This window comes from Poromitra crassiceps (genome assembly GCF_964638095.1).
Source record: "Poromitra crassiceps genome assembly, chromosome: 3".
Taxonomy (NCBI): Eukaryota; Metazoa; Chordata; class Actinopteri; order Beryciformes; family Melamphaidae; genus Poromitra; species Poromitra crassiceps.
In genome coordinates, this window is record NC_139625.1 from 57,577,474 (window position 1) to 57,593,989 (window position 16,516).

The window sequence follows — 16,516 nt, forward strand, 5'->3', positions numbered from 1 at the left end:
ATACATACAGTACATACAAATATAGGCACATATACTGCATATTTCACAGATACATATACATAGGCACAGCTTTGCGCACACACACACACACACACACACACACACACATGTATATGTGTGTGTCTATATACACGTTGTCATGCACAAATACGCACAGACACTAGCTCACCCATTCAACAACATGTTCACTCCTTTGCTGCATTACAAGCTCTTACTGTTTCAGCATTGACTGTTTTCCTCATTGAAGCTCAGTAATGCAGCTCCTGACACCCTCTTTATTTCTGCTAATGGTACGTTCCTCTCTGCCTCAGGCTTGGTTTCACCTATCTGAGACTCAAGGACAGTCACATGGAGATCCTAAATAGGGAGGATAAGATTGAGAGGTGAGTGTGTGCCCATAAACACTATATTTTTTTTACTTTTTTACCCCAACAGTCTGTTTTGCACAAAATAATTTGATATTTATCAGCTATGGAAGCTTTTATCAGCTGTGTTTATATATTTAGGTTATTTCTTAAAATGTGGAAAAAAATGAAAAATGAAATTAGAATTAGAATTTATTGTTCTTCTCACTCACTACTAGTATGTTTTTTTTAATGTGTTATAGACATGGGCTTCATAGAAAGTGTTACCCAAGTTTCTTATGAAGACCAGACCAATAAACTAGATTACTGCAGATAGATTAGATTTCCCAGTCATTAAAAAGTTTCTGTCACATATTGGAAACAGGGCATTCACGACTACTGCATTTTAGTAGTCATCGACTACTCCCAAACAGTAGTCACAGGAGATATACTGTAATATCGTACCAATAAAAATGAACAATTCTCATCAAAAAGGTCTCAAAAACAGCCAGTAAAGGGTTAGCTAATGTAGGTGGGACCAACCTGGGGGTATGTGAAATAGCAGAGTCCTGATTGGCTCTGAGAGGCTGTTTACAAATGAGCCGCTAAACCCCAGCAGCTTGTCTGAGGTGGAAATACTCGCCGTTTCTCAATGTTAAGGATCCTTCCTTGGCAGGATGGGTGTTCCTACAGAGGGCAGGCAAGAGTCCTTCCTCGCTGGCTAGGAAAAACTATGGAAGGACCCATCCTGCCGAGGAAGTAGCCTTAACATTGAGAAATGTCGACTGACTGTATGACTGCAGTAACAACATAGACAAGTCTTTCCCTCTCTAAATACCTTACATTCTGTTTATTTACATGGCATCATGTAGACAATGATTGTTCAATCAAATCTGTGTTCAATTTATTTATTTATCTATATTGTGTATTCCTAAAACCACAGATGAACGATTAGTCGACTACAATGCACAGTGTTGACTAGTGGTTTTGATAGTCGCCTAGTCACCTAGTCTGTGAAAGCCCTAATGGAAATTATATTATTTATCTTATATTGGCTGAAAATGGGTGCATTTATGAGAGACATGTTTACTTGAAGGTGGATATTTGTTGGTTTGATATTTACATGTTTGTGTGTTGTGTTTTTCAGGTTTGAGCTGCTGGAGGTTTTGACGTTCGACTCAGTCAGACGGAGGATGAGCGTCATTGTCAGGGCTAACACTGGTAATACACACTACTGTATGTGTGTGTGTGTGTGTGTGTGTGTGTGTGTGTGTGTGTGTGTGTGTGTGTGTGAGTGTGAGAGAGAGAGAGAGAGAGAGAGAGATGCAAGAAGTTGCAGGTTATGCAAAATAATATAATTCGTTATTCACTGAATGTTCCTCCTAGGAGACATGTAGGTGGAAACAAATTCAAAAAGGTGGGTATGTTGCCTGTTGAGTTTAGGATTGAACAGCTAAAGCTAAACCATATGTATAACATCATCAATGGTACTGCCCCCATGTATCTGGGCTCACAGATAACAATGGTCCATACCCAGCATGGTCACAACACCAGGGCTAGTGTGCGCTCATGCAAGGTACCACGAGTGAATAGTGTAGCAGCTCGAAGCTCCTTTTTTTATACTGGGTCCTTGCTGTGGAACAGCCTTCCCCTAGGTATCAAGCTGTCAGAGTCGAGAGGTGTCTTTAGAAGGCAGGTCCGGGATCATCTTTGGAGTAACGTGGCTAGCTAGAGGACAGGTTTTGCCGCCAGCAAAACAGTGTTTTTAATTCGTGATATTGTTGTTTTTGTTCTTGGATTTGGTTCTCTGAAATTGTTGCCGATTTTCATGTTTTTGTTTTGTTATTTGTTTTAATGATTTTAGGTGTCTGGTTACGGATAAGAAATGGTATATTGATTAGAAATTGTATATTGATATGACTGACTTTTTACATGTTATGTGTTGTGCGTTCTGTCCTACAACAGCAGGGACCATGTTGGAAATAAGTGTTCTCACTTTAACATGTTATCCTTTGGAATTTTCTTTTGTAAATTGTCTTCTCTATATCCATAAATAAAAATCAATCAATCAATCAGAGAGAGAGAGAGAGAATTATGTGCATGTACCCCCTCTCATACACCTTATATCTGCTTTATTCTGCACTGCTGTGTGTGTGTGTGTGTGTGTGTGTGTGTGTGTGTGTGTGTGTGTGTGTGTGTGTGTGTGTGTGTGTGTGTGTGTGTGTGTGTGTGTGTGTGTGTGCTTGTGTGTTTGTTCAGGTGAGCTGTATCTGTTCTGTAAGGGCGCAGACTCCTCCATCTTCCCCAGGGTTGTCTCAGGCAAGGTGGAACAGATCAAAGCTCGAGTGCAGCACAACGCAGTGGTAAGAACAAACACACGCGTGCACGCACACACACACACACACACACACACACACACACACACACACACACACACACACACACACACACACACACACACACAGCATGTTGTCAGGGCCAGGTGACTCGTTCTCATTCTTGCCAGTAACATTTTTCCCATGATGCTTCTTGTGGGAGGTTTCCATGCTTACTACAGGAAGTCGGCCAGTGGACCATGGCCCACTTCCATCAAGCACTCAGGTTGCTCCGCAGCAGAGACTACAGTAGTGTGGTTTCCCATTGGCAATTACTAGCATGGCAGGCTTCCATATGCTTACGTATCATGTCATTTCTTATGTATATCTAAAAAATATCCATCATAGACACACAACCTTTGCTTGAAAGCATTGTGGGAAGCTGAAGTAAAGGTAGACAAGGCAGGTTGAGCGAAATATGGCTTCACCAAAAAAGTAAATTATGTTATGGTTAGCTTTGGAATGTGTTTCTCTTATCAGTATCATCAATTTGGCCTCGTTTCTCTTCAGTCTAGGGGTAACTCAACACACTTCATTGCCAACACTGTAATCTCATCAAAATGCACATTGGTTTGGACTGTCATGACTTTAGCATTAGCATCACCGTGTGCTACAAAGAGAGGGCAGACTCACCAATGTAGCTCTCCGGGTTCATTTGCCGTCTCTCTGCTTCATCCACTGCGCTCTGCCGCGCCCGTCCGGTCCAGACCCCCTGGTACGACTGCTCTGCAAGCCTCTCTTGACCCACAGCTCACTTCCCATTTACGTCAGAGAAAAAGACGTCACAGCACGCCCTCTATCACGGCCAGCCAATCATGACAGCCCAAACTGACAACCACGCCAACATAAACTAGGATTGACAGTTCCATTAACCATGTCTAATCCTGAATCAACATTACCTTACTCAGCTGACATTTATCCAACCATTGATAATTCCTAAATAACGTGACATAGCAAGCAACGTGACATAGCAACGCGACTGTCACAATTGCAGCACTTCATCACAAAATAATTCCTGGAATGCATTGAATATCACAGAATGGTGATATCCAACAATTGAACATGTAGTGGAATCCACACTACTGTAAGTGTTGCAGCTGTGAGTGAAAGCAGGCAGCTAGCTTACTGTTCAGCTGACACAGAGATCTGTTGTGGGCGTTGTGATTGGGAAGTTCAAATGGAAAGGGCAAGTGCTGCCCACACATCACACACACAGATTCAGAGCGCAGCTTGATTTTGCTGTTGGTTTTCACTGATCGGAACTCCAGGGTCAAGGTGCAAGCGGAAAAAGAAAGAAGGCTACAGGAGAAAGTAGAATCATCAGCATTTCAGTTTTTATCTGTCACCTTTGACCTTGTGTGTAGATCCCCTGTCCTCTCTACCTCTGGTGCTTTCTCTGATCTCTTTTTTCTTTCCTCCCTTCATTCCCCTTCCCCCACAGCCTTTCCTCCTCTATTGAATATGTATTATGATACTCATATTGATACTGATCTTTTTTGGATTGAAGCCGTCGATAGCCAATATTTTGTACCAATATCTTCAGTGTTTCCCCAAGAATTGTATTCTTGTCCCTCGGAAGCAACATTTAGACCACTAAAATATGAAATAATAGGATAATTGATCATAATTAAACCTACGAATGCCTTCAAAATGGTGCATAATTGTCCACTGTGCTCCAGGAGGGTCTGAGGACGCTGTGCGTGGCCTATCGGCTGCTGAGCCCGGATCAGTACCAGGAGGTGTGCCACCTGCTGAGCGGGGCCAAGCTGGCATTACAGGACCGGGACAGGAGGCTGGCCGAGGCCTACGACCTGATAGAGACAGACCTCATACTGCTGGGAGCCACGGCTGTGGAGGACAGGTAGGCTTCAGCCTCCAACCCCAACATGAACGTACTTATTTTGTCTTTGTATTTCCTCCAAAATTTGTTTTCTTCATATTTTAATTAGGAATTTCTCTCCCCCCCTCTCTCCCCCCCTCTCTCTCTCTCCCCCTCCCTCCTTCCCTCCCCAGGCTCCAGGAGAAAGCGGCAGACACCATCGAGTCCCTCCACAAGGCCGGCATGAAGGTGTGGGTCCTGACGGGCGACAAGATGGAGACGGCGGTGGCCACCTGCTACGCCAGCAAGCTCTTCCGCGGCAGCACCCAGATCCTGGAGCTGACCACCAAGCGCACCGAGGAGCAGAGCCTTCACGACGTCCTGTTCGACCTGAGCAGGACCGTCCTGCGGCAGCAAAGGGGCATGACCCGGGACACCTTCTCTGGGTGGGCTGTGTGTGTGTGTGTGTGTGTGTGTGTGTGTGTGTGTGTGTGTGTGTGTGTGTGTGTGTGTGTGTGTGTGTGTGTGTGTGTGTGTGAAGGACCACTTTGCCGATTTTCAACCAGTTTTCTGTCATTACATAATCAGTAGTATATTATACAAATGAACAATGTTTAACTTCCCTCCATCTTGCCTGGACCGACAGCTCCCCGTTCAGACCATGGCGAAACTGCTCCAAACGACATCATTATGATATAATTTGGACCAGGAAGTACTGTGTGTGTATTGCAGTTACAGATATACAGTATTTGGCAGTTCTTCATACTGTATGTGTTTTTTCCAGTCTATCAGGTGACTGTATCGACTATGGTCTAATCATCGATGGAGCCACCCTCTCAGCGGTGCTGAAACCCGGCCAGGAGGACTCAAACTCAGGGAACTACAAGGAGATCTTCCTGGAGATCTGCCGCAACTGCAGCGCCGTGCTCTGCTGCCGGATGGCGCCGCTTCAGAAAGCACAGGTATGGAGGGCCCGGTTCCAATCCCCCCAGGGCATATCCCTCTCCCTCTCTCCCCCCCTCCCCTCTCTCTCTCTCTCTCGTTCTCTTTTCCCAAAACTAACATGTCGGTTTCATTCCCGACTGTCTTCTCTAGATTGTGAAGCTGATCAAAGTGTCCAAGGAGCACCCGATAACGCTGGCCATCGGAGACGGAGCCAACGATGTCAGCATGATCCTGGAGGCCCACGTCGGCATCGGTTGGTCTTCTAGTACTTAAGCAATCAATATGGCTAACATACACCCCAGATAACTGACCTCCTTAACCCCTCCCGCTGAAGCAGTGCTTCCTCTGAATCCTTTTGATGTGCGTGTATGTGTATATTTATTCACTCACTACTCAAGTCATTTCATACACCAGGATATGAGAAAGCTCTCTCTGTCTCCCCAGGCATAATGGGTAAGGAGGGGCGACAGGCGGCGAGGAACAGCGACTACGCCATCCCAAAGTTCAAACACCTCAAGAAGATGCTGCTGGTCCACGGACACTACTACTACATCCGCATCTCGGAGCTCGTACAGTACTTCTTCTACAAGGTAGTCCATGCCCATGCCAATTTGTTTGTGATTGTTATAGTTTGTCATTTTTCTTGGTTTTTATTTTATTTTTTATTTTTTTTAAAGTCTTGTAGTCAATGTTTATTTCAGCTTAGTAAAACATTTTCTACACCCTCTTTTTCTTCTCTGTTTAATTATTGTATGTTTTCTTTGCAGAATGTCTGCTTTATCTTCCCCCAGTTCCTCTACCAGTTTTTCTGTGGCTTCTCACAACAGGTACACACACACACGCACACACACACACACACACACACACACACACACACACACACACACACACACACACACACACACACACACACATTTTGGTAAAATGCTTGAAATAACGTATGTGGTTAAAAGTTTATGAAAAAACGAACTTTGTGTTCAGCAATATAATCTTCACAAATGAGACCACTTTTATAATTTTCGAAGCATAAATGCGTTTTTGTTACGCCATAAAACACTTCAAAAGTCATAAAAGTCCTCATATGTGAAGGTTATCTTGCTGAACACAAAGTTTGCTGTCTCATAAACCTTTGTTAAATTCCCATACAAAAATCCCTTTGCCTTTTACATGTAGGAACCAAGAAGTGCAAGTACTTCTGGGTACGCCTACAAAAATCTGCGTCATCCCTGCTGTACTCAATAAAGAATGATTGACTGTGCTCTCTCCTCAGCCGCTGTATGATACAGCCTACTTGACTCTGTACAACATCAGCTTCACCTCTCTGCTCTCTCCTCAGCCGCTGTATGATACAGCCTACTTGACTCTGTACAACATCAGCTTCACCTCTCTGCTCTCTCCTCAGCCGCTGTATGATACAGCCTACTTGACTCTGTACAACATCAGCTTCACCTCTCTGCTCTCTCCTCAGCCGCTGTATGATACAGCCTACTTGACTCTGTACAACATCAGCTTCACCTCTCTGCTCTCTCCTCAGCCGCTGTATGATACAGCCTACTTGACTCTGTACAACATCAGCTTCACCTCTCTGCTCTCTCCTCAGCCGCTGTATGATACAGCCTACTTGACTCTGTACAACATCAGCTTCACCTCTCTGCTCTCTCCTCAGCCGCTGTATGATACAGCCTACTTGACTCTGTACAACATCAGCTTCACCTCTCTGCTCTCTCCTCAGCCGCTGTATGATACAGCCTACTTGACTCTGTACAACATCAGCTTCACCTCTCTGCTCTCTCCTCAGCCGCTGTATGATACAGCCTACTTGACTCTGTACAACATCAGCTTCACCTCTCTGCTCTCTCCTCAGCCGCTGTATGATACAGCCTACTTGACTCTGTACAACATCAGCTTCACCTCTCTGCTCTCTCCTCAGCCGCTGTATGATACAGCCTACTTGACTCTGTACAACATCAGCTTCACCTCTCTGCCCATTCTGCTCTATAGCCTGATAGAGCAGCACATTAACGTGGACATCCTGAAGAAGGACCCTTCACTCTACAGGTTGGTGTCAGGCGCTAACGCACGTACATCCAGACTAAACCTGCACCTTCTATATACGTGTTATCAACATCTGTCATTTGAATATAGTATGAGGTGAGTTTACAGTATGCCCATGCATATTTACTACAGTATTTGGCCTTCTGTACATGTGATAATAATGCAAAGACCAGACACACTTTAGTCATTCCATTTCCTTTTTTCATATTCTCTCATATGTTCTCATTTGTTATGTACACTGTACTGTCTCACTCTGTTGACGTTTAACTTATTTTCATACTGCATATATTTCATTTTTGGCCCCGGTGCGGTAATGCACCAGGGGCCTTACGTTCCCGCATGTCGCCAAGACATATTATGCACTAGTTTACGCGCGTCAATGCTCCACACATGGCGGCCGGCCACTAGAGGGCGCCGCCGCCCCAGTGCTGCAGCCAGAGGATCTGTGCACATGCGCTGTTCACTCTCAAAACAAAGGGATTTGCACCTCAACCTGTCCCTGTGTGTTTACAACCGTGTGTGTGATAAAGCAGGAGAACACAAGGACCCCCCTGAACTTTCCCCCATCTAAAAACGTCGGCTGTATGGGAATATTTCGGCTATTGTAAAAATACAGATGGCCATAGCCTCAACGCGAGACTCATCCGAATGACTGATGAGTCTCGCGTTGAGCCTAGGATTGCCAGGGCTTAGATCTGCGTGAGCACGACCCGTCGTAATTTGTCAAATTCAAGGTACATTAAAACGTTGTCTTGCTTCAACATACATCGCATCGCATAAACCATTTCCACCCGCAGGTTTGAGGAGTAGCTAACATAAACGTCAGATAAATACTCTCTATAGGCTAACGTTACCTACTGAGGCAGCTAACATGGCTAATTAGCTAGCTAACACCAGCTATCTTTCTCCTCTAACTAACGTTAACGACACGTTAGTTGACTGAGCGAACGTCGCTGTACAGCAGGTCGTTATCAAAACGTATTGCACTGAAGAGAAGTAACATTAGAAAATGACGAAAGACTCCTCCAATCTGGCAGTGGAAATGTATGCACAAACTTTGTGTGTAACTTTGCGAGACTCATCCGAATGACTGATGAGTCTCGCGTTGAGCCTAGGATGGCCACAGCTTAGATCTGCGTGAGCACGACCCGTCGTAATTTGTCAAATTCAAGGTACATTAAAACGTTGTCTTGCTTCAACATACATCGCATCGCATAAACCATTTCCACCCGCAGGTTTGAGGAGTAGCTAACATAAACGTCAGACAAATACTCTCTATAGGCTAACGTTACCTACTGAGGCAGCTAACATGGCTAATTAGCTAGCTAACACCAGCTATCTTTCTCCTCTAACTAACGTTAACGACACATTAGTTGACTGAGCGAACGTCGCTGTACAGCAGGTCGTTATCAAAACGTATTGCACTGAAGAGAAGTAACATTAGAAAATGACGAAAGACTCCTCCAATCTGGCAGTGGAAATTTTTGCACAAACTTTGTGTGTGTGTGTGTGTGTGTGTGTGTGTGTGTGTGTGTGTGTGTGTGTGTGTGTGTGTGTGTGTGTGTGTGTGTGTGTGTGTGAGAGAGAGAGAGAGAGAGAGACAGGGACAGGGCTGTGTGTGTGTGTATGTGTCCTGTGTGAGACAGAGTGGGGGTGTATGTGTGAGGAAACAATAATTATTTGTGTCCAGTGTTCACCCATTACAAAAGAAGTGTGTATTTGATTGTTATGTTTTAGTTTTACATCAAATTAATTAGATGAACTAAATCGTTTACATACTATATTACCAAAGCACACACATACTTGCCAGTTAGCCTAACTGTCATTACAGTTGGAGGTTACATTAACATGACTTTATTTTTTCTCAGTCCACAATTCAGCAAACTGTTAATAAAATACATTTTGTTCATTGGCATTTTTTATGCCACATAAAGGTCCGCAATACCGCGATACCGTGAAACCGTGGTATTTTTGTCCAAGGTTATCATACCGTCAAAAAATCATACCGTTGCATCCCTAGTCCCCGCCCCTCTGAACTTTCTTATGTAGAGCTGTTGTTTCTAGATTTGCACACAGTGCGTTGTGTATTTATATACAGTCTAGCTCTGTAAATATGGCATTTTAACACATTCACTGCCAGCCGTTTTTTCAATACTGTAGGTAGGTTCTGCCAAGTTTTTTTTTTGAGGATTCTGGCTCATCTTTCAAGAGCCGAGGATTCTTTTCTGCTAAGATTTTGTGAACACAAATGATCTCAAAAGAACTAATAGAATGTGTGCTTTCTCTGTCTAAAAGAGTTCGTTTGTAGAGTTAGTAGTTATGTAGGCATTAGCAGTAGAATACAGCATGGTTTCAGCGTCTGAAAATTTATTCTGAGATAAATGGCTTTTTGTGAAATTCGATAGAACAGTCACTTTAACCATTTATTTTTGGCGTAAGACGTCAGACATCTAAACAATAGTTTTGAACAGTAATTTCCTCCATAGCTGCAGGAAACCCCCCTCTCCTTCAAACTCCTCCCTCCGTGGGTGTGTCTCTGGTGGCTTTGCAGCGTTTGTCACAAGCGAGGCTCTGCCTGTCTGTGCTGCCTGGCTGCTGGCGGCTGCTCTTTGGGCGAGTCTGCATGAGTCGTTTCGGTTGTGAGCTCAGCTGCAATGAAGCTGCGTGCGATTGTGGGCTTTCTGCGGGTGTTTCAAAGTGTGTTGCACGCATAATCTATTATGCAAATTTGCAATCCCCCACCGCCAGCTCCCAGCGCGATAATGCGCGAAAGCGAAAGCGTTTTCGCCAATCCATTTTACAGTATGAGAGAATGGTTTCCTCGCGCGTTCCCCTGCAGTTTTGGCTCGGCTTTTTCTAGTCTGGAGAGCACTGTCGCCACTTAGTGGGTCGGTGGAATGGGTTGTACACGTTCGGTGGCTCCAATATTTTTATAGGAGACGTGGGGGGCGTTGATCCACGTCCCACCGTCAATTTTTTTTTTTTTTTTTTAAGACGAGATATCTCGTCATTGGCAGTCAACCGTTGGACTTTTTTAAGACGAGATATCTCGTCAATGGCAGTGAACGTGTTAAGTTGTAATATTTTTTGTCTCGCCAAGAGTAACCATGTAGATTCCCACTTTGAGATTAGTTTATCAAAATGACGCCTGTACGGATATCTGAATTTCGTTGTCGGAGATTGCTCCTAGCAGCCAGACTCCGATGTGCTCTCGGTAACAAACTTCAGTCCCCAACCAACTTCGCGCACCTTTCTCAAAACAATGTCCTTTTTATTGCGGTCCATCGATATACAGTCTGGTAGACAGATCAAGCAGTGTCTTCCTTTTGTTTTAGCCATGGTTTTACCAAGCAGTGTCTTCTCTATGTAAAATAGATCTATAAGGGGAAGAGCCTGTCCAGCCAATGACGGCTTGAGACTGGCTGCCACAGCTGTCAATCATCCCTTTTTATATGTCAAATAACTACTTAAAAACAAACTGATCAGAAAAATGACCACTTGCACAGGCATTAGCATGATAATAACTATCTAAAATGATACAACCCACCTTTGGAAAAAAAGGGTGACAATACCATGCACCGGGGCTATGCCAGGTTTCGACCTGGCCTTGTTTATGTTCATGTTGTACATATTTTTCATTTTTTAGATCAAACAAAAAAGAAAGCTGCGCACAATATGAAAATACAGTAATGAACATATCTAGATATATGCAATGCAGAACAATTTAGGGAAAAAGGTTTATAGCATACTGAATGTGCCACAGTAAATCAGACTTCACGAGCTCTCTGCAATATCTATTGCTGCATTATTATTATTTTTACAGTATATAAGATCTCTCCCATCCTATCACACATGAATGTGGGTTATCTGTGTGTCCTGAAAAAGTCTTGTCTTAAAAGAAAAAAGCTAATGTACTGTAAGGCCTTAAAAAGTAGTAATGTGTCTTAAATGCAGTCCTGCTTTACTAAAGTTGTCATCTTTCTTATTCTGCCCATTTATACTTTAAAAACGTTCATTAGCCATGTTCAATCAGAAATAGACTGCTTTTGCCAGCTTTGCTTCTTCATTTGGTTTTTAAATTGCTTTTAAATTCAATTCCAGGTAGCATTAAAAAAGGTCTCAAGAACTCTCCAATTTGGCTTTCTGACTCCTTCAGAGACACTGTGAATGTAACAGATAAAACGACGTTGGTTTGAGGGGAACAGAGCAGCATTGTGCAAGTCTCTCTTCATCCAGATAATGACGCCAGAGAGAGCAATACCAGACTGAATAATGATACCACAGAGATCATAATCTCATTTAGCTCTTTTGGCAGCCACACCAGCTTGCTTTCTTGCTTGCTTTGTTTCTTTCAAGTCATGTGATGTTTATTTGTATAGCCCTAATTCACAAGCATGTCTTTACACAGAATAAGTCTAGCTAAGCACTATCAATAAACAGGATTGAAGAATATTATATTAGAGGGAGAGAGATATGGGGAGGGGGAGAGAAGGGGAGAGAATGGGAGGAGAAGGAAGAGAGAGGAGGGGTGGGAAGAAGGGAGATAATGGGGGAGGGAGGGAGAGAAGAGAGAGAGCAGAACAAACAGGCTATACTGGGGCTGGGCGATACGGTTTAAATTAATATCACAATAATCATAAGGGTCATTCTCAATACAAAATGTATATCACTATATGGTTAATGTATGTAAAGTCACGTTTAGTAATCAAATTATCATATTATAAATTACCTGGCAACTGTCATATCATCACGATATGATATACCACTGAAAGATGACAGACAATGGTACTGAATTATCGCAATTCTTTCTTTGTTTTTTTCTTTCTTTCTTTCTTTCTTTCTTTCTTTCTTTCTTTCTTTCTTTCTTTCTTTCTTTCTTTCTTAATATTCATCTGTTCGTCTCTGGGAAAGCAAAAGAAACAAGAATTAGGCGATTTCACATTTTGCCGGCACCAGTGAGCGGTAACTGCTTGAATTTGAAAGACTTCATTACCCAGAAATCCTGTAAGGTGGTAGTGTCAGTCCAGCAAAAGTTTACTGACACTGTGTCAGTAAACCTTTGCCGGGCCGATTAGCGCTGCTGTCGTCCCAGGTCCTTTCTGTGTGGAGTTTGCACGTTCTCCCTGTGTTCGTGTGGGTTTCCTCCGGGTGCTCCAGTTTCAAAGACATGTATGTTTGTATAAAATTTGAAAAAAAGTCCAAGGCAACTCTTCTTATGATTAAAAAGCCTTTATTCTATCATGGCTAGTTCGAATTCGAACTAGCCAACATGTTTTGGAGTGTTTGAATTTGAACTAGCCATGATAGAATAAAGGCTTTTTGGACTTTTTTTCAAATTTTATATGGACTTTCCCCTTTTGAGTTCCAAAGAGCACCTTCTTTTTAAGTTTTTAACTTTGAACCAGAGCGTCGTAGCCCTCTCCTATATTATCTTCTTTCAACATGTATGTTTGTGTTAATACTCCTGTCAGTGTGTGTGAGGCACTGCCAATTCTAACTGCAATTCCAAGGGACAGCAGTTGAAAATTAGCCATCTGGCTAACACTGGCACATTTACAGTAATTTTAATGAATGTGCATTCATTAAATTAAATTAAGATACAGTAAATCCACTAGGATTGTTTGTCAAGTGGGCTACAGTGTCCCTCAGAAACAAGATATGACCCCTAATAAACTGTAAGGACATGCATTATATGACAATTTTACATGTATGCAAAGGAAAAGGTTTAGTCAATAGATTAAAACGGAAGGCAGAAAACCCCCAACTTTGGTCTAATTTGGGTCAGTTTGGTTCATTTGACTTCTGCAGTGTGACAATCCTCTGTGTGACTCAGAGCGCAAACATTCCCAAACTCAACTCACGACGTCACAAGATGCCATAATGAAGCCAAGCATTTCTTCTGCTCAGACTAAGGCTGTTTGTCTTCTGGGTTTCTAGTCAATACAAAGAAGTTGCTTTGTCAGGATGAGCTTCATTGCATTTTTGTTAAGTTAGATTGTGGCAAGCAAAGGGAGACAGGAGAAGCAGGGTGCTGTTTCCACGATGCTTCTCCTTTGGTCTGATCACTGTTGATTTGTATTTGTGTTTTGTTAGAATGTCTCTGTTGATGTTCCTTCATGAATTTGTGTGTTTTTCTAAGTGTTGTATGACTGGTGTTTATCTGGGGAAAAGTGTCTCGGTTACATGGAGCTGGATCTGAGGGGGTGGATGTGCTATCATGTTACCTGCTCTTGTTCCTCTAAATATGTCATGCTCACCGTAACTAACTGACCTAAGCTAATGGACCATTTACCTTAATTGCCTCCATTTAAAATGCAAAATTCTCCCCACTCCTTTTACCCTTGTTGACACTCGAAAGGCCAAGCCACAGTCACTCAACAGCTGCATTTTACAGTTGGCATATCTCCGTTTCCAAAATCTCCCTGCGTGTCTTTTAATACACTCTGAAAAATGTGTGATTTAGTAGATTTTCTAAATCACACAAGAAAACCCTAGTTCTGATGAGATTTACCCTTTTCATCTGAAGGCATGTTAGCCTTCTCTTGAACCCCCAACTCCATTGTGAGTGTGAAGTTGCTCTCAAGTTTCTTTTGGCCTGTGGGCATTGAAAATGAATCAGCTCTTAGTTGGCCCATGACCACCCTTTCTACAAAGTTTTGGGGTGTTACGTGAATCCGTGTGGAAGTTAATCGCCTTTTTGTGATTGGCCTCACCCATTGTCACAGCCCCTTTTGAAAGTTAATCAATAATAAGTTGACCCGTAACCTACTTTTCTGCCAAGTTTCATGCAAATCTGTTCATCAGAGATATTGTGCTGACAAACAGGGGCGAAAAACATGACCTCCCAGCCAACACCCTTGGCCCCGGCCCAGAGCCGGTGGCCCCAAACCCCTAGCGTGGGCTCTGTCTGTCTGGGTGGTGTCACGATTTGTGACGGAAGTGATGTCATCATGATGTCACTTGAGCAATTGTGATGTCACTCGAGCAAATGTATAAGTGATGGGAGTATAAGTAGGGAGAAGAGGACAAGAGGAGTCTCCACCCTAGAAATCAAGTGCACATAGCTCACATGGACATACAGTATAGGTCACGTGCACAACATAGCTCACATGGACATACAGTATAGGTCACGTGCACAACATAGCTCACATGGACATACAGTATAGGTCACGTGCACACTCAATACACGTTCATTACTCCTGGCAGCCGGGGGCTTCATGATTTCATTATTACATCCAGGTTCAATTTGGTGACACATTCTTTTACCAGCTCAGAACAGGGACAGTCTTGCTTTCCGTGTAACGACTCCGTGGTAAGATGCCTCTCTTCTTGAGGCATCTGCTCGGACTAGGATAGAGAATCCCCCCCCCGTAGGGGATTCTTCAGGAGTCAAGACATTGGTGGTGGACTGGGGAGGTGGGTGGGGCGAAACACAGCTTCAGAGAATGGGATGCGATCAGCTCCGGTACAGCGACCAGAAGGATCAGGGAAAGAGGACGATGACACGCTGAGCATGGCTATAAATACTGCCACGTCATAGCCTCGGCATTGACGACATTACCGGCGTCATATTGGCAAGTGCGTCACACGGACATCACACTGGGATTACACTTGTCGTCACACTAGGATTACATATGATGTGAGGCAGCGTGTCTGGTCTTCATCTTGAAACTAGGTCGAGACCACCATTTCAATCATGAGAGACCAGAGGGTAGAGTTAACAAGCAAGCTTTATTCAAGTATGGCATGGCGTATTACATCACAGATTAAGCTGAAAAAAACGGAACTTTCTAGCTGCAGGTAAGGAAGGCTACAGTCCGTTTGCGTTTCAGTAACGTTAGTTTGATGATCTCGAAACTACCACAAGCGCCTCCCCTCCCCCCTACTCTTCGCCACTCAAAGCCACACTCTACGAATGTGTTATACATGACAAAGATAGGCTTCACAGCAAATCAGCTGACAATGACACTCGTGAATCTCAGCATTGCTAAACAGTGCTACTGTATTGAACTGATCTACATAACAGTGACACTGAACATAATGAGTAGACTCAGTCATTTTTGGGGGGTGTAAAAGTCCATTTGGACTGGAATTACCACCAAATGCCCACCTGTCCTGCTGGCTATGATGGCCCAGGAGGTAATGAACATGTAATCAATCAAACTGTTATATCATCATATCAGAGGTGGACCACACTGAGTCGGCCTAATATAGCCCAATCCTAATATTTACCATCATCCTGTGTTTCTTTCCATATAGGGACATTGCTAAGAACTGCTTGTTGCGATGGCCCATATTCATATACTGGACCTTCCTGGGTGTGTATGATGCCATCGTGATGTTCTTTGGTGCTTACTTCCTGTTTGACAACACGACCTTCACCAGCAATGGACAGGTAACATGCATGTGTCTGTGGCAGCTCATAGCCAGGTCCTCATCCTTTGTTTTTTGACTTTCACATTGAAATCCATGGATTTTGGACATTTATGTTTAATAAAATCATGCATACTTTGCATTAACACATGAGAAGTGTGCTGATTTCAAGGAAGAAAACACAAACACTCTCACACACAGGTTTGCTCGCTTTATTTCTAAACACATGCTTGCACAAATACTTTCTCCGTCTTTGCTCCTTGGTAAGACCACTTGTCCGGTGCTCTCGGAAGGGCATACAGTCTGGTCTAAATAACACAGTTTAGTTTAGTTTAGTTTATTTTAGTGGAACAGTGCACAACATTACTGTATAATGCGCCAGAGTTAGCCAAGAGGCTACTTTTCATCTGTAGTCCCTGAACAGATGATACAAAGTCACCCTAAAAACAGAATACAGAGTACAGTGCATATACATACAATTACAAAGTTAAAACCATCAAATATATATGTATGCAGAAAATTTGTAAAAATAAGAAAGGATGTTAATCACAGACAAAAGCATACACAGTATATGAAATACATAGTCTGACACAATCAAAGCAAAG

At 43.2% G+C, this 16,516-nt stretch overlaps 1 protein-coding gene across 1 annotated transcript in view; it reads left to right on the forward strand.

Annotated features, from left to right (window-relative positions):
- The window catches only part of atp11a (ATPase phospholipid transporting 11A), a gene marked incomplete at both ends in the record, with an annotated part of 105,677 nt that overhangs the window by 78,778 nt on the left and 10,383 nt on the right, over positions 1–16,516 (forward strand). Inside the window, 11 exons of the mRNA XM_083633089.1 lie at positions 312–383; positions 1,492–1,565; positions 2,604–2,707; positions 4,399–4,580; positions 4,733–4,984; positions 5,323–5,500; positions 5,634–5,736; positions 5,928–6,073; positions 6,251–6,310; positions 7,414–7,541; positions 15,798–15,933. Coding sequence (XP_083489215.1) covers positions 312–383; positions 1,492–1,565; positions 2,604–2,707; positions 4,399–4,580; positions 4,733–4,984; positions 5,323–5,500; positions 5,634–5,736; positions 5,928–6,073; positions 6,251–6,310; positions 7,414–7,541; positions 15,798–15,933 — 1,435 coding nt within the window. The remainder of the gene's footprint in view (positions 1–311; positions 384–1,491; positions 1,566–2,603; positions 2,708–4,398; positions 4,581–4,732; positions 4,985–5,322; positions 5,501–5,633; positions 5,737–5,927; positions 6,074–6,250; positions 6,311–7,413; positions 7,542–15,797; positions 15,934–16,516) is intronic.